The following is a 22183-nucleotide window of genomic DNA, read 5'->3' as shown; positions in this document are numbered from 1 at the left end:
TAATTCTCAATTGCTTTGGTCTTTAATTTCATCGCCCCATAAATGAGGAAATATCAGTTCCCATACTAAATTTTTATCCCCGGCTGATAAATATGACGGGGAATTTTCGTTGGGTCCTCGTAAAAGCGAACAGTTTCGATCAAACTGGTGGGGAAAGACTTATGCAGATAATACAAACAGAGTGGCCATAAAGTCTCCGCCGTTTCCCGCGGGGTGGGCGGTGGGACAAATGGCTCCCTGGATTAAGTGCCGCCCGGGCTGTCCCAAGTCTCGTCTGGGGCCTAAACAGCCTAACCTTGCCCCGGCCAACCCCTGCGCCGAGCCCACGGCGACCCCTGCAAATGAAAACACAAAACCCTTTCTACTCTCCCCCTGGCTGGCCCTGCAAACAAGTCACACATTACACATTTTCTTCCAGGATTCCCGGGGGTCCAGGGACCCCTGTGCCTCCTCTCTTGCCCCCTGGATGAGAGAGTTCGGCTTATTTCTTTCCGAAGTCCTTTTCTAGCAGCCGCTGGCTTGGGCCTCTCCAGGAGCGATCCAGCCTCCACACTCCACGCCAGGGCGCCCTGAGCACCGGTCCTTGCCCGGCCAGACTCCAGCCCTTTGGAAAATCGAAACCCCGGGCTTCGTCCGGGGTGGGGGGAAATGCGGGGCGACCGGAAAGACAAGTTATTCTCCAGATTCCGTTTCCTGAGGAAGGGGTGGAGAGTTTAGTTCGCTTTGGGAGAAAGGCCATGGAGAAACGGAAAGAACTATTTAAAATATACCCTGTCCCTTATTTCTCCTTTCCCTTTATTAAAAAATAAAACCCACAAAAACAGGCTGGTTCCTCTCCCCCATTTAAAAACGCCCCCCCCCCCTCCCAGCCCATTCGCTCTGCAAAGGACACGTCTCTGGGTAGGATTTTGTCGCATCTGGTGTCCTAGTTTCCCCGTGTGATACGTGACTCCCCACAAACCAGCGGAGGCCCCGCAGGCTCCCTCTTTCTCTCTGGGAATATTCCCTGTTTTAGTGGGGGCAAGGTCAATTGGAAAGCGAGGGCCGCCAAGGCCTGCAGCAAAGCAGCCGAACCGACTCCAAGGCCAAAGCCTTCCAGCCCCTGAGATGGTGACCCAGGAGCCGCCCACCCTGCAAAGGCCGGGCTGCGCTCCCGGGGTCGGGGAGCCGGTGCCTCTGGTCTTCGGCTTCCTCCTCCCCCGACCCCTAGATCCACTGGAAACCTCCTTTACCCTCCTGGAGCAGTCCTGAAGTGATGGTGACCCCCTCCTTGGTCCACTCCAGACACTGGAGGTTCCTCCGTCAAGCCCCACGGGGCACTTAGAACTCAACCAGCTTCCATGAGCGGAGAGGTCCGGGAACTGAGCTCCCGGGCCAAGCCCGGCGAACCGGGACGCGGGAGAGCAGGAAGTTTAGTTCTGTTTGGGATTCCTTAACTTTTTCTCCCTTTCTCTGCCCACTGGAGCCCTCCCCACCAAGTTCACCCCACACCCATCCCAAGGGAAGAAGCGGGGCCCAGAGGCCAGGAGAGGAAAAGAAGAGGTGAAGCGAAGGGAAGAAGTACCTGAATCGTGTCTTGACCTTTTAATTTGAATTTGACTGTTTTGAGCCCCGAGATGCCTTGATCTCTCCCTCTCTCCTGCATTTCCCCCCTCTCCGCCCCACTTTCCCCAAGAGTTACAAGCTTGTTCCCGGGTAAACAAACCCCATTCTTCCTAGAACCCCCCCTCCCACCTTCCTCCACCCCTCTCCTGCCCCTGCCGCCCCGGGGGCGCTTCCTTTGTTCGCGGGGAAGGGCTCCGGCGCCCCTACCCCGAGGCGGCTGCTAGGTGGCGCTGTTACTCCACGCTGCGCGCTCCGCCTGCCGACAACTTGACCCCGCTGACGTCACGGCCGTCTGAATCATCAAGGCCATTTTCAAATCCCATTGGTCTAGCCGTCACATGGTGAGGACTGAATGCGCGGATAATTATGGAGCTGATATTTCCCCCCCTCCCCTTCTTTTCCCTCCCGCCCCTCCAACCGCCCCCCCTCCCGGATGGGGAAAAAAAAAGATGTCAGCTCCTCCGCTGTAGTATTGCTCCTTAAAAACCCCTCTCTCTGAAAATGACATGCCCTCGCAATGTAACTCCGAACTCGTACGCTGAGCCCTTGGCTGCGCCCGGCGGAGGAGAGCGCTATAGCCGGAGCGCAGGCATGTATATGCAATCTGGGAGTGACTTCAACTGCGGGGTGATGAGGGGCTGCGGGCTCGCGCCCTCGCTCTCCAAGAGGGACGAGGGCAGCAGCCCCAACCTCGCCCTCAACACCTACCCGTCCTACCTCTCGCAGCTGGACTCCTGGGGCGACCCCAAAGCCACCTACCGCCTGGAACAACCTGTTGGCAGGCCGCTGTCCTCCTGCTCCTACCCACCTAGTGTCAAGGAGGAGAATGTCTGCTGCATGTACAGCGCAGAGAAGCGGGCGAAAAGTGGCCCCGAGGCAGCTCTCTACTCCCACCCCCTGCAGGAGTCCTGCCTCGGGGAGCACGAGGTACCCGTGCCCAGCTACTACCGCGCCAGCCCGAGCTACTCCGCGCTGGACAAGCCGCCCCACTGTGCCGGGGCCAACGACTTCGAAGCCCCTTTTGAGCAGCGGGCCAGTCTCAACCCGCGCGCCGAACATCTGGAGTCGCCCCAGCTCGGGGGCAAAGTGAGTTTCCCTGAGACCCCCAAGTCCGACAGCCAGACCCCTAGCCCCAATGAGATCAAGACCGAGCAGAGCCTGGCGGGCCCAAAAGGCAGCCCCTTGGAGAGCGAAAAGGAGCGGGCCAAAACCGCGGACTCCAGCCCAGACACCTCGGATAACGAAGCGAAAGGTAAGGCCGCCTGGGCCGCGGCCCGGCTGGGACGCTCGGGCACTTGGTCTTCGTGGCTGGGGCGGGGGCAAGGGGAGGGTTGGGCCGAGGAGGCCCTGGACTGTCCCGGGAATGCGATCCCGGCTTGCGACTCGTGTCTGCTGAGCGCCAGGCTGGTGGCGCGTCATTTGGCTAAGGAAGGTAAGCGGCAGAGTGGAGGGGCCGGGCCGGCAGCGGCCGTGGGCGCCGAGACCCGGGAGTGGTGCGCACCGCGGGCAGCCTGCAGGCGCCTTGTGCTGCCCAGGGCTGATGACGGCTCCCGGGCGCGTGCTGGCTTCGGTTTGCTTGCTTTGCGGTGGTGACTGGGGGGGCTGATGTCCCCCATTCGGGTCAGAAGCTCGCAAAAAGCTTAAAATGGCGATCTTGCGCCAGCAACTAGGGAAGGCTTGGGAGAAGGGGGATTTCGCTTTCCTGCGTTTTCCCAGTTGAAAATTGTTTCCTTCGAAGCGCGATTTGTTGTTTGTGAGTCTGATTTGTGCTTGTGGTTTGGGCTCCTGCGGTTTGGGCTCAGCTGGGGGGGCCTCAGGCAGCGGGGCTGGGGCAGAAAGAGGTGGAGGTGAAGGGCTGACCGCCGTCCCTCCCTCCTTCCCCCAAACGCCTGGCTTGGGGATGGCGTTGGAACAGGGCATTTGGGATGTTGTAAGTTCTTTTTTGTCTCCCCTGTTAATTTTTTTTCCTTTTTCTTTCTCTACTTAAATTTCAAAAAAAAAATTTTTTTTTCGTTGTCTTCCAAAAGCAGCTTACAAATGAGTGGTTGGAAAATTTCTGTGTGCGTGGCAAGCGGTCTTCTCCTGAAAGGGAATGTTGCTTTAGTTGGATTTCATCGTGATTTGGGTTGGAGAGAGAAAGCCTATCCAGAGTTCAAGCTCAGGGTTCAAGATTCATTTCTGCTGCAGGAACTGGGGGCCTCCAGGACCTTTCTCTGACACCTGGAGAAAGAATGTGGGGGAAATGGGAGCTGCGGAGGGAGCCTGAGGGGACCGACTTTCTCTGAAAAGTTGAAACAAAAAACATCAGAAAAGGCCCAACTGGGAGGAGAGGAATAAACCTGTTTCCCATGGCACTGGCTACTGGAGGCTGTATATAAATGGGGCTCTTTGGGTGTAGAGGGAGATGGAATACTGAGAGAGAGCTGAGCAGACTGGGGGCGGCCTGGATCTTGTGGCGCTTTGTATATGGATGCGGCGCACACGCATGCCTGGCGGCGACCTGTGTCACACTCACACACACGCCTCTCGCAGGCTTAGCGCACACTCACGCATGCCCGCTCCCTCTCAAACACGCACACACGCACACACACTGTTTTGGCGGGCAAGGGTAGAGCTTTGCCCTCTTGGGTGTCTCCTCAGCCAGAAGATGAGCACGGGTGTGCTCATGAGGCTGCAGGAGTGAGGTACACACACCCACGGAGGCTTCCCTGTGGCACATGTGCAGCGTGAAAGTTTAATTTTGTGCCCCCTCCCCAGGCTCTGAGCTTTGTTGGGACACGATTTTAGGATGGGAAAACCTGCCTCCTAACCCCCCACCAAAAGCAAAGTCAAGGTTAACAAGTCTACCTCCTAACTGGGACTGCCCCCGTTGGGGTAGGCAACCCTTCCTCTCCTCCCCTGTCCACAACAACCTAAGCCCCTCCACCCCAACTAATCCCTCTAACTCTGCACTTTGCCTCTGCCTTTCTTGCTCTCACCACCCTCCCCCATATGGTGTCTCAACCAGGCCACAGCCAAGAGGGCTTTTGGCCAGACTTCCTCATTTGTAATTTCTCCCTTCCCCCCAAAAACCCAACAACCCCAATAAGAAAATAAATAGGACAGAGTTAGATGCGGAGAGCCTCTAAACAATTTGGCAAGAAGCTGCAGGTGCAGAGGCCGGAGCGGAATTAAGGACATTCAAATGTCTAAAACTATAGCCTCAAGTTTGCTTTTGTGTGTGTGTGTGTGTGTGTGTGTGCCTCTTGATTCCCCCAGGGCCCCGTCCCGCTCCCCAGGAAGATAAGAGCGAGGAATCTGGCAGTTACATTTGGCAAAGCGGGGAGATAGAGCACAGAGCCATCAGCAGAATCCTTTGCTGGGTGCCCTTCTTGAGTGTCTGGACTCTGGGGTTTTTTTCCCTAGAAAAGATGGCCAAGGTCTCTTCTGCTGCTTGAGGAGCAAGGCTGGTCCATTCCAGCCAACATGTGTACCAAGGAGAGAAGTTGTCAATAAGATAATGAGAAACACACACTATGTCTATAGCATCTCCTTATATAAATAGACACGTGTGTGCCTATGTGTGTACATATGTGTGACAGTGTGCGTCTCTACAGGAATACACATGTATGTACAGGCATACATATCTCTGTAGACTAGGTGGAGATTTCCAGGAGGCTGCATTTCCTCAGGATATCTCTCTCCCTTGACCTTAGGTCCCATGGCTAGGGCAGTTGTCTGAGGACCCCTCAGCACGCCCCAGAGCTGTTGCCCCTGACCTCTGCTGCCTGCACCAGCAACCCTGCTTCAGCTACTCACACCTGGGGGAAATGGCCAGGAGAGGAAGAGCTGGCAACGGGAGATTGAAAGGGGCAGAGTTGCTCTGTGGCACTTCAGGTGGGAACAAGGGCTGGGGGTCTGGTGCAGGGACAGCTGCGGTGGCCTCTGGCCACAGAGCCTAAGGCGACAACATCCCTCCACTGAGTTGAAAGGGGTCAAAGCTCTCTGGGAATTGCTCTAGGCAGCAGGGGGGACTCTGCAACCCCGTATGAGGCCTGGGAGGCGCTTTTCCTTCTAGTTGGATTTTTCCAGAACTGGAATGAAACACAGAGGAGGGAGGGCCTGGTGAGGTTGAGAGCGCGTGCCAGGGTCAGGAAGCTGAGGGAGAGTGGGAGTACTCAGAATCTGCTAGGTCAAGGTGGATTGGGGTAATTTAATTAATAAATGCTTTGGAGGCGAGAACTGTCTGTCTTTCCCCCCACGTAAGTCAGGACCCCAAAGAAATTCTAAGAGCCCTGAGCCCAAGAGGACCCCACCAGTCAGGCCTGTGGGGTGAAAGCAGCCCCCCTGTGCTCCCTCAGCCGCCCCCACAGCTGGCTGGCAGCAGCGAGGGTTTGCCTCTTCAAGGGATACTTATGTAAATAATGTTATTTTTAACAGAGGAGATAAAGGCAGAAAACACCACAGGAAATTGGCTGACAGCAAAGAGCGGAAGGAAGAAGAGGTGCCCCTATACTAAACACCAGACGCTGGAATTGGAGAAAGAATTTCTGTTCAATATGTATTTGACGCGAGAGCGCCGCCTGGAGATTAGCAAGACCATTAACCTTACAGACAGACAAGTCAAAATCTGGTTTCAAAATCGCAGAATGAAACTCAAGAAAATGAACCGAGAGAATCGGATCCGGGAACTGACCTCCAATTTTAATTTCACCTGAGCGCGCGGCCTCCCCTCCCCCTCCCCCCTCTCCCCGCTCCTTCCTTTCCCCGCCCCTCCTCCCTTTGTGCCTGGTGGTATATTTTTTTTTTCCCTCCCTGAGTATAAATGCAACGCGCCTGCAAAAAAAGGCAAAGACCTCAGACTCTCCTTCCAAGGGACCTATGGTTCGTGCTGCGAAGATGCATCCACCTAAAGCATGAGAAATGGGGTGCCGGGGTGTGGGGTGTGGTGTGCCCGCATAGACAAGGGTGGGAGTGTGGCTGGTGTGTGTGTCAACCCCTCACTCACCCACGCACTCACACTAACCATCCTGTCCTCCATGCAAAGTTAAGGTCGAATCCACCCGATCATAGGGGGGGAAAGAGGGAAGAAAAAATCAACCAGAGAAGGTCTGTAATCTCGCAGAGCACAGTCAGAATCGCTCCTTCCTTGCTGCATTTCCTCCTTAGGATAATAGACGTTTTGGAAAGTTCGGCTAGTGTTTTGTGTGTTTGTCGTAGCGCCCAGCGCCTCCAGCAAACCCTCTCCGTGTCTTTACCTCCTGGTTGCTCTGAGAATCTGCTTGAAGTCTCGTATTTGTACTGCTTTCTGCTTTTCTCCCAATCCTCCCAGCACCCCCACGTCCCCCCGCCACTGACACCTCAGAAATTCCATCCAGAGGAATACAAAAAAATTTTAAAAATTTAAAATAGAACATAGTGAAGCAAAGACAGAAATCCCCCCCCCTCCCAAATATCGCCCTGTCCCTGTCTGGGAGTTGTGTTATTTAAAGATATTCTGTATGTTGTATCTTTTGCATGTAGCTTCCTTAATGGAGAAGAAAATCCTAATAAATTTCCAGAATCGTAATCCTCAAATGGGTGGTTTTTTGTTTTTAAATGTTTTTTTTAGCAACACCCCCCCCCCAACGAGGCTGAGTGTGTGGATGTGTGTGTTTTGTGTTTGACTCATCTCCTAGAGCCTTTCTAGAATGTCTCTTGGCGGGTTTAATGTAAGTGAGAGACCATAACGTTGATTTAAATATTATCCAGGTGACCACAATAAGTCAAGGTCATAAAACAGTAATGTCAGGACGGTCTTGGTGCGCGCGAGAGGTGGATTTTATGATCTGCAAATATAATGTGGTGCTGCAGTAAAAGATGCATTTAAAGGTGACTGGAGGAGGGAAAGAGGCAGAGAGCAAACTGCAATCTTGAGGAGCAGACGGATCTGATTGCCTGGGGTGCTGGGCCAGGCACACCCCACCGCTGCTGGGGGAACCCCAAGAGCCCCCCACCTATCCAAGGAGAGGAATAAACTTAACCGCCGGAGGGGGACGAGGAGCTCAGCCACCCCCCCCCCCCCTCGACAGCAGCAGCAGAAGCTCGGGCAGAGGCAGGAGGAGGAGGCGGCGACAAGGTAAGAGAAGCGGTTTCTTGTTCTTCTCTTGGCGGCGGAGTGGGGACTAGCGGCGTCCCCAGGTGCCCGGCCGTGCCGCGGGCACAACAGGGAGGAAGGTGTTTCAGGCATCTGAGCTTGCTGAGAACCCAGGCTTGCCTTGTGGCCGCTCGCAGTGGAGGGCAGTGGCCGGGAGCTCCCTCTCCTCCCCTCCCCGACCCCGCTGCCTTGGGGTTCGGCTGTTAAAGGGGTGAATTGGTGGTTTTTGGCTTCTTTCGCTACACGGGCACTTAGGGTCGCCTTGAGGTCGACACATGGGTCTAGATGTTGCTCAGTCTGGTCGTCTGCTGGGGGAAACGGGGAGGGTGGGCTAGAAAGGGCTGGAGCTTGAAGCTTGGGTTTCCTGCTTTCTGCTGGTTTGGATGTGAGCCTTATTCAGGCTCTCGGTCCCCACGCTCCCTGGCCGTGGGGCTTTGCCAGGCAAGTGGCCTGATTGGAAGAGGCTCTGGAGCACAGGCGCCTTGGTTCGGCCACCCATAGATGCAGGGAAGCAAAGCAGAGCTGAGAGAGGGAGAGGATCGGAGGGAATCCAGGAGGAGAGCACAGGAGAGCCAGATGGACAAGACAGGGTGCCCAGCTCAAGAGTGGAAGGACCCTCCAGCCTCCCCCAGGGCCAGAGCCAGAGGCAGGGGAATAGCTCCACTGCGGTGCTGGGGGCGGGGCGGGGGGTTTGGCGGCTGGAGGTCCCATTTCACCAGAGTTTCCCAGAGCAATTTGCTTAGACCAGAGGCTGATGAGGGCAGTCAGACCCCCTACCCACCCAGCCACCCAAAGTCTACTCTCTAGTCCTTAGAGAGGTTGTGGGGGCGGAAAGGGGGACGGGGCTGAATTTCTTCCTTCCCCAACCCCCTTCCCTTCTCCTCCCGATAGATGCAAAGCCGAATCTCCCGCCCTGCTCGCTCAGCTGATCTGTGGCTTAGGTAGTTTCATGTTGTTGGGATTGAGTTTTGAACTCGGCAACAAGAAACTGCCTGAGTTACATCAGTCGGTTTTCGTCGAGGGCCCCAACCCACCTACCCGGCTCCTTCCCTCCCCAGTGGGACTGCCCCACAGCCCCCTCCCAGATAGGGCAAATGGGCACAGACTGATGAGGGCAAGCTGTAAGTGGGGCCGCAGGACAAGTCTGGAGAGCCCCGTTTTATACTGTCCACTCCTCAGCCTGTCCCAATCCCTGTGAGTGAGGGAGAGGAGTTTTTTCCTGCAGCTATTGTTTCCTGGGCCCAGCTGATGGAGACAGACAAAGAAAGTCTAGCCAATTCCAAGGAAATTCAGGAATTTGAGTAAGAGGTGGCCTGGTGGGCCAGCTCAGTTGGGTAGCTGGGTGGGGCAGGATCAGTAGAAGAGAGGAGAAGCACAGAAAGAGAAGGGAGTCTCTGGAAGGGCCAGTTTCTCTCACCTGCCACCTCCAAAGACAAAAATCTGCCTCCAGTTGGCTGGGGCTGGAGCTTCCCCTTAGAAAAGTGGGGTGACTGGGGTGGGGGGGGTCCCAAGAGTTGGGGAACTCTGAGCGCCAGCTCAGCCACCTCCCCTTCCCCTTCTATAGTTCCATCCCCAATGAGAAAGGGCATATTTAGGGTATTAGTAGGTTAGAGGGAAGCCATCAAGTCCAAGTAGAAACCCCCCCCCACCACACACACACACACACACACACACACACACACACACACACACGCCCTACTGGGAAACATCAAGACAGGAACCTGGCTGTAGTCTCTGTCTCGCTGTCTGTGGCCCACAGGCCTGGGTCTGTTGTGTCTGTGGCTGTCAGGCAGCTGCTTGTCTTTGCGCTGTGTGGAAATGTCTGGGTGAACGGAGGCTGCCAGCGCCCACCATTACCATATTGTTGGGAAGGTTGTTGGCTGATGCCAGGGGGAGGAGGGGAGGATAATGGAGTAAAGGAGAATCTGAGCAATGTGAAACTTTGCAAAGCTTCTTCCCCTCCTTTCTCCACCTGGTTCCTCAATCCTGGCCCTGGTGGCTAGAGAGAAGGCTCCCCAAAAAGGCTTCTCTGCCTGCAGAGAAAAAATGAGGGGGGTGTGTGTCAGGAAGAATGGGGAGATACACCCCTGCTCTCAGAGAGACTGGGAAAGAGAAAGCCAAAAGGAGGAGGACAGGCTGTTGGTTCTCTTACTTTGGAAATAGTATGGTTATTAACACATTCTCAACTTGGAGAGGGGAACACAATTGTGTCCCTGTAACAAAATATATACCTGGAGTTCTATATTCTCACAGTGGTCTGCTGGGGGGATATTTCTAACCCTGTATGAGTGTGAGTCTCTGTTTCTGTATCTCTGGCTCCTCCAGGCTCTCTCAAATCCCACGTCTAATTTTTACGTGAATACTTCACGTATTTTTCTGTCTTTCTTATACAAAGAGATTTCCTTTGACCCCAGGGAGGCTAGAAGAGAAAATGGGATAGAGCCTTTCTTCTCCCTAGCTGAATTTGTTAGTCTGTCTTTCCGTCTGTCCCCCAGCCCTTTGTGGGGGAAAAGAATCTCTTCCCTTGAAGGAAAACGCTCAAATCTCTCTATGGCTCCCGGGGAAATAGGGAGGTTTTCAGAGAGGAAGGCCAGCTGGTGCGAGGCAGGCAGGGGCTCCCCTGGTTTGGGAGCCCTTAGCAGTCTCTGAGTTTTCAAGCTGTCAGAATCACAGGGCCAGTTGGAGTGAAGGGAGTCCCAGGCAGGGGTGGGGTGCTCAGGAGTGCCTGGCTTGGGGAGAGCGTCCCTCATGGGCCGAAATTCACCAATGAACGACTTTTGCTCTTTGAGTCTCTCTCTGCCCCCATTTCCGTTTCAGAGCTGGTGGGCTTGATGGGGGGTGGCCACAGAGCCAGGAGTCTGGGGTGTCCCCCTCCCCAAATCCTGGGAAATGGGGTGAGTTCTCATCCCGCCAAGGTGAGGGCCAGGCTGGTGGCCAGAGTCCACCCCGGGGCCCTGGGACTGTAGATTATGGCTAAGGCGATGGTGATTATTTATTCGCTTCGCTGGAAGGGAGTCTTCAGAAGAAACAGCGTGAAGAGGAGGGAAAAAATTATCTCTCTCGTCTGCGGATATTAAGATGGATTTTTATTTCTTAAAGGACCCTCCCCGCCGAGAGCGCATAAGCGTAAACTTAATATATGCTCCGCAGCCCAACTCCAGAAATCGCAATAAAAGTTAAAACCTCCCCTACTGGTTTTTTTTAATTATGATATGGGAAAGAGGAGCAGGATTTATAGAGCTGAACTCTCGGCGTGTGAGTGTTTAAGACTTGCGGGAGACGGAGGAAAAGGCAAGAGCTCGCCAAGGAGAGCTTTGGTCTCTGAGATAATCTCGCCGGCTGCGGGGGCTCCGGCTTAGCCCGGCGGATCTTCTGTAACCTCCCTGGGACCTCGGCTCCCCGGTTCCCCCGGCACCCTCCGCCCAGGCCCACGGCTTTGCCCCGGCTCGGAGACGCAGCCTTTCTCGGGAACAGGTGAAGGGGCAGCAGCGGCTGGGGACTGGGGGCTGCGGGTGGGAGCGTCAGGGCACTGGGCTTTGTGTGGGTCCCGTGCAGGGGACGAGGTTTGCAGTCCCGGGCAGGACCGTGGGCCGAGTGTGGCCCGGCGGGCGCCTCGGTCAGGAGGGGCGTCCGGGCCCGGCGCGAGAGCACGGGCAAGGTGGATTGTGTGTGGACTTTGGCCGCAGACGGAGCAGAGCGGGCTCCGGGGCGGGCGGAGGCCAGCCTCGAGGCGGGCGACCGGATGTTGAGTCTGTAGGAAGGACCTTGAGGTCTGTTTGGTGTTTGGGCTGCCGGGGGGCGGCGGCCCAGAGTGTGGAGCGCGCTGTGCGAGGGGCGCGGCGGTCAGCATGGGCGAGGCAGCAGGCCCCGCACACCTCTGCTGCTACAGGGCCGTGTCCAGGGCGTCTGAACAGAGGCCGGCCAGTGGTCAGAGCTTGGAAAATAAACGCGGTTAAGGGTCTTTCTTTCTTTTCCACGTAAGAGGTCCTTCTGTCTCTCTCTCTCTCTCTCTTTCGGAGATACCTGGATTTGGTCCAGAACAGGTTGCCCGCGGGAGGGCCCCGCGAGCGGCAGCGCGCGAGGGAGGGAGAGAGGGAGGGAGGGCGAGAAAGAGGGAGGGAGGGAAGGAGGGCGGGCAGCGGCGGCGGCTGCGGTGGCCGGGGCTTCCCTCCCCCGGCGGGAGGCGGCTGCCCTGCATCTGTGGCCGTGGGGAGCCGAGGAGCAGGTAACGAAGGCGCTTCCCGAGGCGGGATTGGACCAAGCCAGAGGGACCGAGTCTTCCGGGTCTCTGCCCAACGCCCTGGAGGGGAGAGAAGGTAGGGAGATCGGCGCCTGCCCGGCCTGGCAGAGAGGCCTCGGGAATGTTGAACCTGCATTTGATTTTAGGCTCACACTCATGTTGTGAGTCTGTCTGCCTCCGGAGACGCGGTTTGCCTGTCTGTCTGTCTGTCTGTCTGAGACGTCCCAGACCCTAGGCTCTCCTTCCAAAAGCTGAAAAAACAGGGAATTTTCGTCGGAATGTGCACTTTCATTCATTGGATTCGCCGCAACACAGCGGGGCTGGTTGCTGCGCCCCCAAGTTGGAAGGGAGCTCTCCTCCAGCGTTCTGGATGCCGGATCCTCTGGTTCCCTCCAGCACGGGCTGAGTTTCCGGCTCCAGGTTCGCGGGTTGCCCTGAGGTTTGAGGCCAGACAGCTCCTAGTCTGGCAGGGAGGGCGGGGGAGAGACTAGCGGCTCTGGCCCCTTAATTGTACTTCGGGCCCGTATTGTCTCTCCTTTCGCCACCTCCGCTTCCTCAGTCTGGGCTCCAAAGTCACTGCAAATTTCCTTGCGACACACACATCACACAAAGATCAGGTAACAAGGCGCCCAGAGCCATGGGGGCTTCGGGCAGAGAGCACCCCTGGTTCTGGGGCTGCTCCTCCTTCAGCCACTCCCCAGGCTGGGAAACCAGACCGGGTTGGGGGAGCCGGAAACAGCCCCGTTTGCTGCGGGGCGGCAGGGCGGGCGGGGGGGCCGGCGGGAATGCAGGCCGTGGCGTTGAGAGGGCCACGTTCACAGGCCCTAGGGGTTTCGCTCCTGCTGGGCTTAGGGGCCTGACTCCTGGCATGTAGGGATCCCAGATACCCACCTGGGGTGGGGGCAGGACGCGGTCTCCTCGCGGCGGGCCAGGAGAATTCAGTTTCTGCTTCCAGCGCAGGCCTTAGCCAGGAGGAGTTGTGTGTGGGTGTGTTTTTCCCAACAAAGAGGGACCAGGAACGAGAAGGGGGGAAAGAAGAGGGGAACCGGGGAGGGGGCGGGGAGGGGGAGAGGGCAGCGGAGAGGTGAAACGAGCCCATTTCAGGGGGAGAAGGAAAATGAAAGCAAATGGAGCACGGCCTCCTCCGCGCGGGCGGGTGCTGACGAGCCGGGGAGCGGGCTCCCTGCCTGCGGCGGCTGCGGACCAGGAGAAAAGCCTGTTTTAAATTTAATCCGAACTTGACGGTGTGGATTGAACCGGAGGGAATTTAAATCACTGAGAGGGAGGCGCAGAGCAAGGGGAGGGGATGACGCTAACCTGTCCGTCTGTCTGTCTGTCCTTCCCGCGGTGGTGCTAGCTTGGTTGTGGTCGCAGCTGTGCAGGTCTGAGGTGATGGAGTAAAGGTGCCCCTCCCCCTTAGGGGGCTCTCCTGTGCCTAGTGTAATCTTTTGGGGTCGGAGGCAAGCTCTAAGCACCAGAGCGGATGCAGAAGTGCCAGCTAAAGCTGGGGTTTCCCCCCCTCCCCAACAGGGACTCCCAGTGTCCTCCAGTCCCTCGGGTTTGCCCCATCGGTGCTGAGGAAAATTGAAGGGAGTGGTGGGGGTAAGAGGGAGTCTGGGAATCTGGCAGGAGATTCAGAAGGAGTAGGTGAACCTGGAAAGATGAGCGATTCCTTACTGGTGCCCCCAGATCCTTTGTGCCCCCACATCTATAGGCCTGGCTTTGGGGGGGTGTGGGGGGAGCCTGAAGTTCTGCTTCAGGGCCCTGACCTACCTGCCATCCCACCTCCAAATGCAGAGACTAGGAGGTACAGCCCACATGCAGCTGTGGAGCCCGAGGGGCCTCGGCCTGGTGAACTCAGGGACTCCCAGGCTCTTTCAGCCCCCTCCTCATGGCTGCTGCTCTCTGCAAGGCCTAGGCAAAGCGGGGCATTGGTGGGGAGGGGGCTGTGGGTGAGGCCTGCTTCCTGATCCACAGCTGTGTCTGTGCCTGAGTGGGGAGGGTCTGAGTTCACGCTCTCAAACGAAGGCGACAATCTCCCCTCAGTTTCACGGGGAATTTGACGGCAGCAGGGAGCCTGGGCCTTGGGATCCCGGCTGCCCCGCTGCTGTCGCCTCTGCTGGGTGGGCAAGCCGGGTGGGCAGGCAGCTCAAGAGTTGAAAAGAAGGCAGTGGCCAAAGGGGGTAGGAGAGAAAGGGGCATCTGCTTACAGCCACTCTGTCTGAAGGGCTCTCCCAAATAGTAGAGGCCCATGGAAGACGGTCTTTCGGGGCGCCTTTCTTCTAGGAGACCTGAGGTTGGGGCAGATGGGCCCTGTCGCCTGGCGAAGACGAAAAAGGAGGAGCAGGGCTTGAGACCTCCTTCATCATGTCTTCTTAGCTCCTTGGCTAGAGCGTGGCTCAGCCCCCAGCCGCCTGGGTGGCTGCCTGGGCTGAGACGGGGTTCCACATCCCCCAGAGGCCTAGTGTACCCACCCCAGCAGGTCGCCCGGGAGGGGCCAGAGAGGAGGCCTCTTTCTCCTTTGTGTCCGGACAGAAGTGGCCGCCGCGCCCTGAGCCGGGTCCCGCGGCAAAGGCCCGGCAAGCAAGCGGACTGCACAATGCCACGGCTGCTCCCAGCTCGCGCCCTGCCCCGTCCTGCCTGCCTATCGCCGCCCTTCCTCCCTCACACTCCCCGCATGCTTTCCTCTCCCTGCTCTCCTATCTCTTTTCATCTTGTCCCCCCTCTTTCCTTTAATTCTCCCCTCTCCTTTTCTTTTTGTCCCAGCCCTCCGTTTTCTTCTCTTTCCCTCCTTCCTTCCTCTCCATGGGCCTGGCGCCGCGTTTCAGTTGTTATGTCTCAGGCTCAGTCTCTCTCAGGCTCTGTCCCCTGATGTCCTCTAGGTCTCTGTCTGGCCCCCGGGCCCGCTGAAGGCTACGCGTCTCTGCTCATTGCTGCCAGCAGCCGCCCAAGAGCCAGGCAGGGTCCCCAGCCGCCAGGGCTGGGGGAGGTGCTGACGGTGCTGGGGATTTGGAGAAAGCCTCGGCAGGGGGACGGGAGGGAACCTCCTGTCTTTTCCTTGAACTAGTGAGGGAGAAATTTTGATTGACAGCTAACCTGACTCCATCAAGGCCAAAGAGATATTCTGTTTCTTGCTGTAATTTGGATTTCCCACACCAGTCCAGTCCGGGGGAGGGGAAGACAATCAGAGCTGAGGGCGAAGAGGCTGAGGCCCCGGGTTGTCTATCCCCAGCCAGGCACTTCTCACACACCCCCCGTGAGTCGAAATCTCAGCCCCGCTAGACCGAAAAGGAAAGAACCGGAGAGGGGGAGGAGCAGGGACTGGGGAGGGGGCCTGGAAAGCTGGGGTCAGTGCTGCAGGCTGTAGATCTCCCCTTCCCCCCTCAACTTTCCTCCCCCCCCCCCAACATGCATGCTACACTCTCTGGGACACCTCTCTCTAGCCCTTCTCCACCCTAGAGGAGACAGGTCGACAGAGATGCAGGAGAAAACCATCCTCCACCCCCACCCCTGGCGTTTGGTCCCCTCCTGGGGACAGGAGTGGGAAAGAAGGGCAGGCGTCTCATGTCTGGGAATCCTTGTCCTTCTGCTGCCTCAGAACCTGCGTCTGAGCCTCAGCTCCTGCCTATCTCCCATAGCACAAACTGGGACCCTTCTTTTCTGACCCTGAAATTGCACCCCTCCTTCAAACTCCCTCTGCCATACCTAGGGTGCATTGTGTCCCTGGGGACATCACCTGCCCTTCTCCCTACCCCCAGCCAACCTCCCTGCCCCCTCTCTTGCACCCACACTGAGAATTCCCTGCCAGCTTAAAGCCCACCTTTACTAAACCACCATGGGGCAGTCTGATGGAAAGCAGAGGGCTGGGCAACAGACCCCAAATTCAAGGAGGAAGGTAGCAACCAACTTATTGGGGGGAGGAATCCAAGTTGTCTGATCTTCCCTACAATCACACTGCCCCCTCCGGAATCCCTGCGTCCGACCCCAAAGAAACTGCTCTCTCCCATCCCTCCGTTGCTTTTTTCCCGTTCCAAAAACAGCCTACAATTTTATTTAATGAAAGACACATTTATGAACAATCAAATGATCCTCATAAAAATTTTATTGAAGGACGTAAAAACAAGCTACTTGCCCACGACCGAGGTCGCTCTCTCTCTCGCCTTGCCCGCACTCACCCTGGCTCTCTGCAGACAGAGCCCTGGAGTGACTTCTTTTGGGGGGGCAGGGTGTCGCAGAGATGGAGTTGGGGGCAAAGGAGGGTGAGCAGGAAGACGGGATGGGGACGCCCCACTTAACTTGTGCTGATCTCTCCTCCACTTCTTCAAGCTGGCAAAGAAAGATAAATAGATAGAGACAATAAATTTAAAATAAAGGAGCTTGCATATCTGTGCCAAAGCAAAGAGAGGACTTCTGAGGATAAAGGTGTATGAGGTCCCGAGGTCCTACCCCTCCCACAGGCGGACCACCTTCCCCAAGCTGCCCTACCCCAGATTTGGGGGGCTGAGTTGGCCAGTGGCAGAAGGACGCTCCCCTTTCCCTCCTTCCCTCCCTCCACCCCAGCCTCCCCAGTCCCCTCCCACCCTCCCTCCCTCGCTGCTGCTGCTCCTGAAAGAAATACATACATACACACTATTTAAAAACGCATTTTTAAAAGCCACGTTCCGAACTGACAATCGCTGATCTCGGCTCGCGCAGAGACTGCGGGAGCGTCGGGGCGACAGAGACGGATTACGTCAAGAAATAGTTCCTCCACCTACCTCAGCCGGCCTCTCCGCCCCTGCGGGGCTCCCGCGCCCAGCTCGGCCCTGGGGGTCCGGGAGCCCTGGCTTCGGGGACTGGCATTTTCACCCCATTAAGAAATCCTCCAGGGTGGGGGGGGGGTGCGGGAGGCCATCTGCTTATGGGTGGACATGGGCAAGGGAGTGCTCTGATGAGATACGAGTAGTCCTGAGGGGGTGGCCGACGCTTTGGGTCCAGAGTTCCGGACCCCCAGGAAAACGCAGGTCGCGGGGATCAGCAGAGAGAAGGGGGTGGGAGAAGGGAAGAAAAAAAAAAAAAAAAAAAAAAGCAAGGAAAAAAAAAGCCCCTGCGCATTGATCCGCGCCGTATTTTTGGGTAAATACGATCACGTGGGGGCCGGGGAACCAATGAGCTGCGGGGAAAAGGCTGGAAAAATAATTACCTGCCTTGATTGTTCTGTGAGCAGATAAAAAGTACATATACAGTTCATACAATAATCTTATGTATGTAAAACCCTGTTACGATGTCGGCGACGGGGCCCATCAGTAACTATTACGTGGACTCGCTCATCTCTCACGACAATGAAGACCTCCTAGCGTCCAGGTTTCCGGCCACGGGGGCTCACCCCGCCGCCGCCAGACCCAGCGGTTTGGTGCCGGACTGTAGCGATTTTCCGTCCTGTAGCTTCGCGCCCAAGCCGGCAGTGTTCAGCACGTCGTGGGCGCCCGTGCCCTCGCAGTCGTCCGTGGTATACCACCCGTACGGCCCCCAGCCCCACCTCGGCGCCGACACGCGCTACATGCGGACTTGGCTCGAGCCGCTGTCCGGCGCCGTCTCCTTCCCCAGCTTCCCGGCCGGGGGCCGTCACTACGCCCTCAAGCCGGACGCCTACCCCGGACGCCGCGCCGACTGCGGCCCGGGCGACGGCCGCAGCTACCCGGACTACATGTACGGCTCGCCCGGGGAGCTGCGCGACCGCGCCCCGCAGACACTGCCCTCGCCCGAGGCGGACGCACTCGCCGGCAGCAAGCACAAAGAGGAGAAGGCCGACCTGGACCCCAGTAAGTTGGGAGCAATTTTCCTTTACAACCAGCGCGGGAGGGGAGGGGAGGCCGGGCGGGGGGGAGCCGGATTACAGCCCCTCGGAGCGGCGCAGGGAGCGCGGGAGAGGGGCGAGGGCGAGGGGGCGAGGACTCAATAAAAGCGAATTACCTTGGGGAGCTTTCAGGGGCAGGAAGGTCTGAGAAGGGAGCCCAGGGAGCCAGGTTGGGAGAGGGCTGAGGGGGGCTCCTCTCCCTGGAGCTGGCTTTGATGAGAGACCCCCCCCCCCCACACACACCCCCAGCCCAGGCTTTTTGGCTCAGTTGCTACTTTCGAAGAAATGCAGACAGGGCCAGGGGATGGGGTAGGGTTGAGGTTCATTTTATGGTTTGAGGTGGGACTGGAGTGGGGGGGAGATGAGGAGGACACTGGGGACAGAGAGGAAATACCCCAGGGAGAAAAATCACCCCTACCTCCCAGCCAGCATGGGGAGTCTCACCCCAGGAGGAATTCCTTAAAGAGAAGGTGCATGGACTTCTTATATACCCAGGAGCACTAGGTGAGGGGTCTGGGGGATTTCACAGCCTGGGAACTTGGAGAAATCAGGACTTACAGAGTTGGGGAAGAGAAGTGGGGTCTCAGTCTCCTTAAACTTGAGAGCCCTCTTCTGAGGGTCTGCAGGAAAGAGGGTTGAAAACCGGGCTCAGGGATGAGGAATGGGGGGGGAGCATCTCCCCAGATTAGAGAATTATAACACACACACTCACACTCACACACACACACTCCCCATCAAGGAGACTGGAGCCTTCTGAGTATTGCAGAGAAGGGCAGGGGTAGGTGTGTGGGGGCGGGGGGGGGGGCAGGTGGGAGCTGCTGGGCCAGAAAAAGGGGAAAGAAGGGGAAACAGCAGGGGAGGGGGTGCAGCCCCTGGGTGTGAGGAAGTGTCTGGGGGAGTCCCAGGAGGGGGCTGCAGGAAATCCTTTCCTCCAGCCCCATAAGGGGCCAGGGCCTAATTATACCCCTCTGAAGGCTTCCCTCCTTGCCCTCAGCTACTCCCATAAACCTGAAATTGGAGGCTTGGCTCCTGCAGAGCCTGTCCTGGGGCTGGCAGGAGGGGGGCACTGGAAGCCAAACAGGGAAGCTAAGATATAGGGGAGCCTGTCCCAAGGCCAGCAGCTCTCTGGGGAGAGGAGAAAGGCTCTCCCCATTCCAGCATCACTCTGAGAATTCGCCTCAGCAGGGTTGAACTCCGAGAGCAGAGACGGGGCGCTGAAGAGGGTGGTGAGGGGCTTAGGGACTCTCAGGGTCAGGAAACAGAACTGCTGAAATTTCAGGACTTGGTCGTGGGCTGGGAGGATGGGAGGGGGCAGAGGAGGAGGGAAGTGGGGAGGAGAGAGACCTCGCTATAAAAATAAAAAACAAGAGAGAGAAGCGTTTATGGGCCTATGAAACAGTTGGGAATTTGGACTTTTTATGAGCATATTCTCGAATTACTACTCTTGAAGCTGAGGACCAGACTGTAGGGGCTTTGATAGCTTTGATTTCCTATAGTTTTAGGTGCTAGAAACCGAAGAGGGGGAAGATGGGGAGAGGGCAGAACGCAAAAGGAGTCAGGGAGAAAATTCCAAAAACCAAACGTGTCCAAATTCAGGTTCAATCATTGCGTTTGGGGAGCCTGGCTAAGCCTAGGGGTAGGGTGGCAGGGGTCCTGGGCTAGAAAGGGGCTCCGCTGACCCCTGCCTGTGTTTGGCCCTCCAGGCAACCCCGTGGCCAACTGGATCCACGCCCGCTCCACGAGGAAGAAGCGCTGCCCCTACACCAAGTACCAGACGCTGGAACTGGAGAAGGAGTTTCTCTTCAATATGTATTTAACCAGGGACCGTCGGTACGAGGTGGCCCGGGTTCTCAACCTCACCGAGCGGCAGGTCAAAATCTGGTTTCAGAACCGGAGGATGAAGATGAAAAAGATGAATAAAGAGAAAACCGACAAGGAGCAATCCTAAACCCTGCCCCAGCCTGCTGCCTCGGCACAGCCAAGGGAAAAACAAAAAACCCCACAAAAATACCCCAACCCAGGCGGGAGAGAGCACGAAAAGAAAAGGAAAGAGCAAGATAGAGAAAAGCCCATCAGCTTAAAAAGAGACAAAAAAAAAAAAAGGAAGGGGAAAAGGAAAACTCTTGCGATTTGGGAGGGTTCAGTGTTGAGAAATTGGTGTTTTAGAGTTAGTTCTACCCAGCGAGGAGGAGGAGGCGGGGAGAGAAACCGCGTTCTCTTCTCCCAGCGCAACTGAAATAAATGACACACACAAATGTGATTTTTTTCCCCTCCTTTCTTCAGAGAAGCCAGTACTTGAATCGCTATATTTCTATTTTTTTTTTCTGTATCATATGTGGTCCGGGCCATCCCTCCCCAGGCCTGGGGTGCTCTGCGTGCAGATTTTGTACAAAAAAAAAAAAAAAAAAGACACACACACATACACAATAACAATTCCCAGCCCAGGAGCTGAGGGGCGAGGGCCCGGACCGTGCCGCAGGCTGGGTCCGGCGGCGCAGGCCGGCGCCTCGGGTGTGTACATAGCAGTGTTTCTTCTGATCCCCAGCGTCCGTCCTGTAACGTGCTTCTGTTTGTTATGGTAGAACAGCTCTGTGTTAATATATCGAAGTCACTTAAAAAACCAGAAACCCAACCGCATCCAGTTCTCGTTATTTCTCCTCCCTGTGGCTCCCAGGCTGCTGTCGTGGAGGAGGCAAGTGCTCAGATCCTTTGGGGGAAGCCGGAGCCAGGGAAGGGGCTCCCTCTACCTCGGAAGGGCAAGTGCCTGCCATTGCTCTCCAAGCAGGGTGGGGTGGGCGTGAAGACTCCTGGGGTGGGGTGGGGGCTGCTGAGGCCCGGGCCCAGCTCGTGCCTGCCCCGGCTGGCTGCCTTGTGAGTTTCCTGGTAGCTCGTCGTTGTCCAGGGGTGGGGGGTGGGGGCATGGCATGAATGGTTTTCCCTGGCTGTAATTAATTGTAATAATTTATGAGTACACGAGATCGGAGGGAAGAGATAGGTGAAGATGAAAGTTGGGTGCTGGGTGAGGGCCCGGGCTGGATTCTTGCCTGTCTGCATTGGTGCTTCGAGGGATGGCTGGGAGGGAGGGAGGGTGTGCGGTGAGCGGTGAGGAAGAAGGCTGAGCAGGCCTCAGGGAGCAGAAGAGGCACTGGGGAATGCGTTGCGAGTGAAAAAAGGGAAAGAGAGAGAGAGAGAGAAACAGAAGAGGGAAGGAGGGAGGGAGGGAGGGAGGGAGGAAGTAGGGAGGGAAAAGAAGGAAGAAAGGAAGGGAGGGAGGAAGGAGAAAGATGGCAAAACCAATACAATCAGAATTAGATCCACTTTCAACTTGTCAGTGCATTCTCAGCTTCTCTCTCTCTCCCTCTCCTAGTTCTCTTTTCTTCTCAATCTCTCTCTGGTGTTTAGTTTGAATGTTGGTTTGGGGGTAACGGGCTTATGCTGAGTGGCTGCAGCATTTCTGGGAGATGACGTGGCCAAGACCCAAGGAAGTTGGTCAGGGATTAGCCAGGAGTGGGGTGTTCCCTGGTGGTGGTGGGACCGCAGGCGCAAGGGTAGGCGGCCATACGTGTGCAACAGCCCGAAGGGGCTGGTCAGTTGCACTGCACCCCAGAGCGCCTTCCCCAGAACCGGCAGTTTTCATCTGCTAATCAGAAGCAGACACAAGCTGCTGGGTATGCTTCGGCTCGGCGCCCCCTTTCTCGGAAATCCCCCAATCTGGAAACTATTAAACTCAGACTGCTTGAAATATAGCCCTTTAATATCTCAGGCTGCCCATTCTGGTGAGGGTGCAGGGTGTTGTTCTGAATACTTGGGGAATACCACTGTAAAAGAAAATAATTGGGGATCCCAGTCCTTCCGTCGCTTCCTCCATCGCATCGCCTAACAGGATTGGTGAGGCACTTGTAGGGACCAGCCCCTTCCCCATCATTTGAATCTCCTACCCCCTCCTTCCGCCCAGCACGCCAGTTTGGGGGGCTGGAGGAAAGTGGGAAGGCACAAACATTTTGTTTGGGTGATATTTTGAGGGGAGCCATCAAAAGTCGCAAACGCTGGTTTTCCCAGTGGCTGAAGCACCCTCTCCTTTTTCCCACTTAAGAGACCTCCTCCCCAATTCCAGAAGCAGTTGTTCTCTTGGTCCTTTTGAATGGTGCTTTGCCCGTAGTTTTGTCTCTTTTCGCAAATCCTCACTCTCCCCTTTGGCCACTGCGCTGTTCTGAGACCCTGGCGTCAGTTTCGCACGGGGCGGAGGCCAGGGCATCCGTGTCCCTGGGTCCTGACTGCGGGGACTGGGGCTTTTCTCCCAGTCCAAGCTCCGCGGCGTTTCCGGGCTTCCACCCCGCCCCTGCTCCAAGGCCCTGTCGCCTCCCCTCCTCCGTCAGCGCGGCCTGCT

The 22183-nt window shown here is 56.7% G+C and overlaps 2 protein-coding genes and 3 long non-coding RNA genes across 5 annotated transcripts; 2 read left to right on the top strand and 3 right to left on the bottom strand.

Moving 5' to 3' along the window:
* On the bottom strand, positions 1 to 1675 carry LOC131519486 (uncharacterized). Its single transcript, XR_009265659.1, has 2 exons — positions 1565 to 1675; positions 1 to 693 (listed from the first exon to the last, which is right to left on the bottom strand). It is a non-coding gene; the product is annotated as an uncharacterized LOC131519486 (long non-coding RNA).
* Positions 1676 to 2003: 328 nt separating this feature from the next.
* HOXC10 (homeobox C10) lies at positions 2004 to 7153 on the top strand. The gene is made up of 2 exons (XM_058742535.1): positions 2004 to 2857; positions 6025 to 7153. The coding sequence occupies exons 1-2, from the start codon at positions 2107 to 2109 to the stop codon at positions 6300 to 6302; spliced, it is 1029 nt and encodes a 342-aa protein (XP_058598518.1). The 5' UTR covers positions 2004 to 2106; the 3' UTR covers positions 6303 to 7153.
* Positions 7154 to 10785: 3632 nt separating this feature from the next.
* On the bottom strand, positions 10786 to 13701 carry LOC131519484 (uncharacterized). The gene is made up of 2 exons (XR_009265657.1): positions 12852 to 13701; positions 10786 to 12020 (listed from the first exon to the last, which is right to left on the bottom strand). It is a non-coding gene; the product is annotated as an uncharacterized LOC131519484 (long non-coding RNA).
* Positions 13702 to 16044: 2343 nt separating this feature from the next.
* Positions 16045 to 16999, bottom strand: LOC131519483 (uncharacterized). Its single transcript, XR_009265656.1, has 2 exons — positions 16718 to 16999; positions 16045 to 16286 (listed from the first exon to the last, which is right to left on the bottom strand). It is a non-coding gene; the product is annotated as an uncharacterized LOC131519483 (long non-coding RNA).
* Positions 17000 to 17146: 147 nt separating this feature from the next.
* On the top strand, positions 17147 to 20433 carry HOXC9 (homeobox C9). The gene is made up of 2 exons (XM_058742543.1): positions 17147 to 17761; positions 19500 to 20433. The coding sequence occupies exons 1-2, from the start codon at positions 17224 to 17226 to the stop codon at positions 19742 to 19744; spliced, it is 783 nt and encodes a 260-aa protein (XP_058598526.1). The 5' UTR covers positions 17147 to 17223; the 3' UTR covers positions 19745 to 20433.
* The last annotated feature ends 1750 nt before the right edge of the window (positions 20434 to 22183 follow it).

The sequence above is a fragment of the Neofelis nebulosa genome, chromosome 8 (assembly GCF_028018385.1).
Source record: "Neofelis nebulosa isolate mNeoNeb1 chromosome 8, mNeoNeb1.pri, whole genome shotgun sequence".
In the NCBI taxonomy this organism is placed as follows: Eukaryota; Metazoa; Chordata; class Mammalia; order Carnivora; family Felidae; genus Neofelis; species Neofelis nebulosa.
This window is presented reverse-complemented; position numbering and strand designations above follow the sequence as displayed.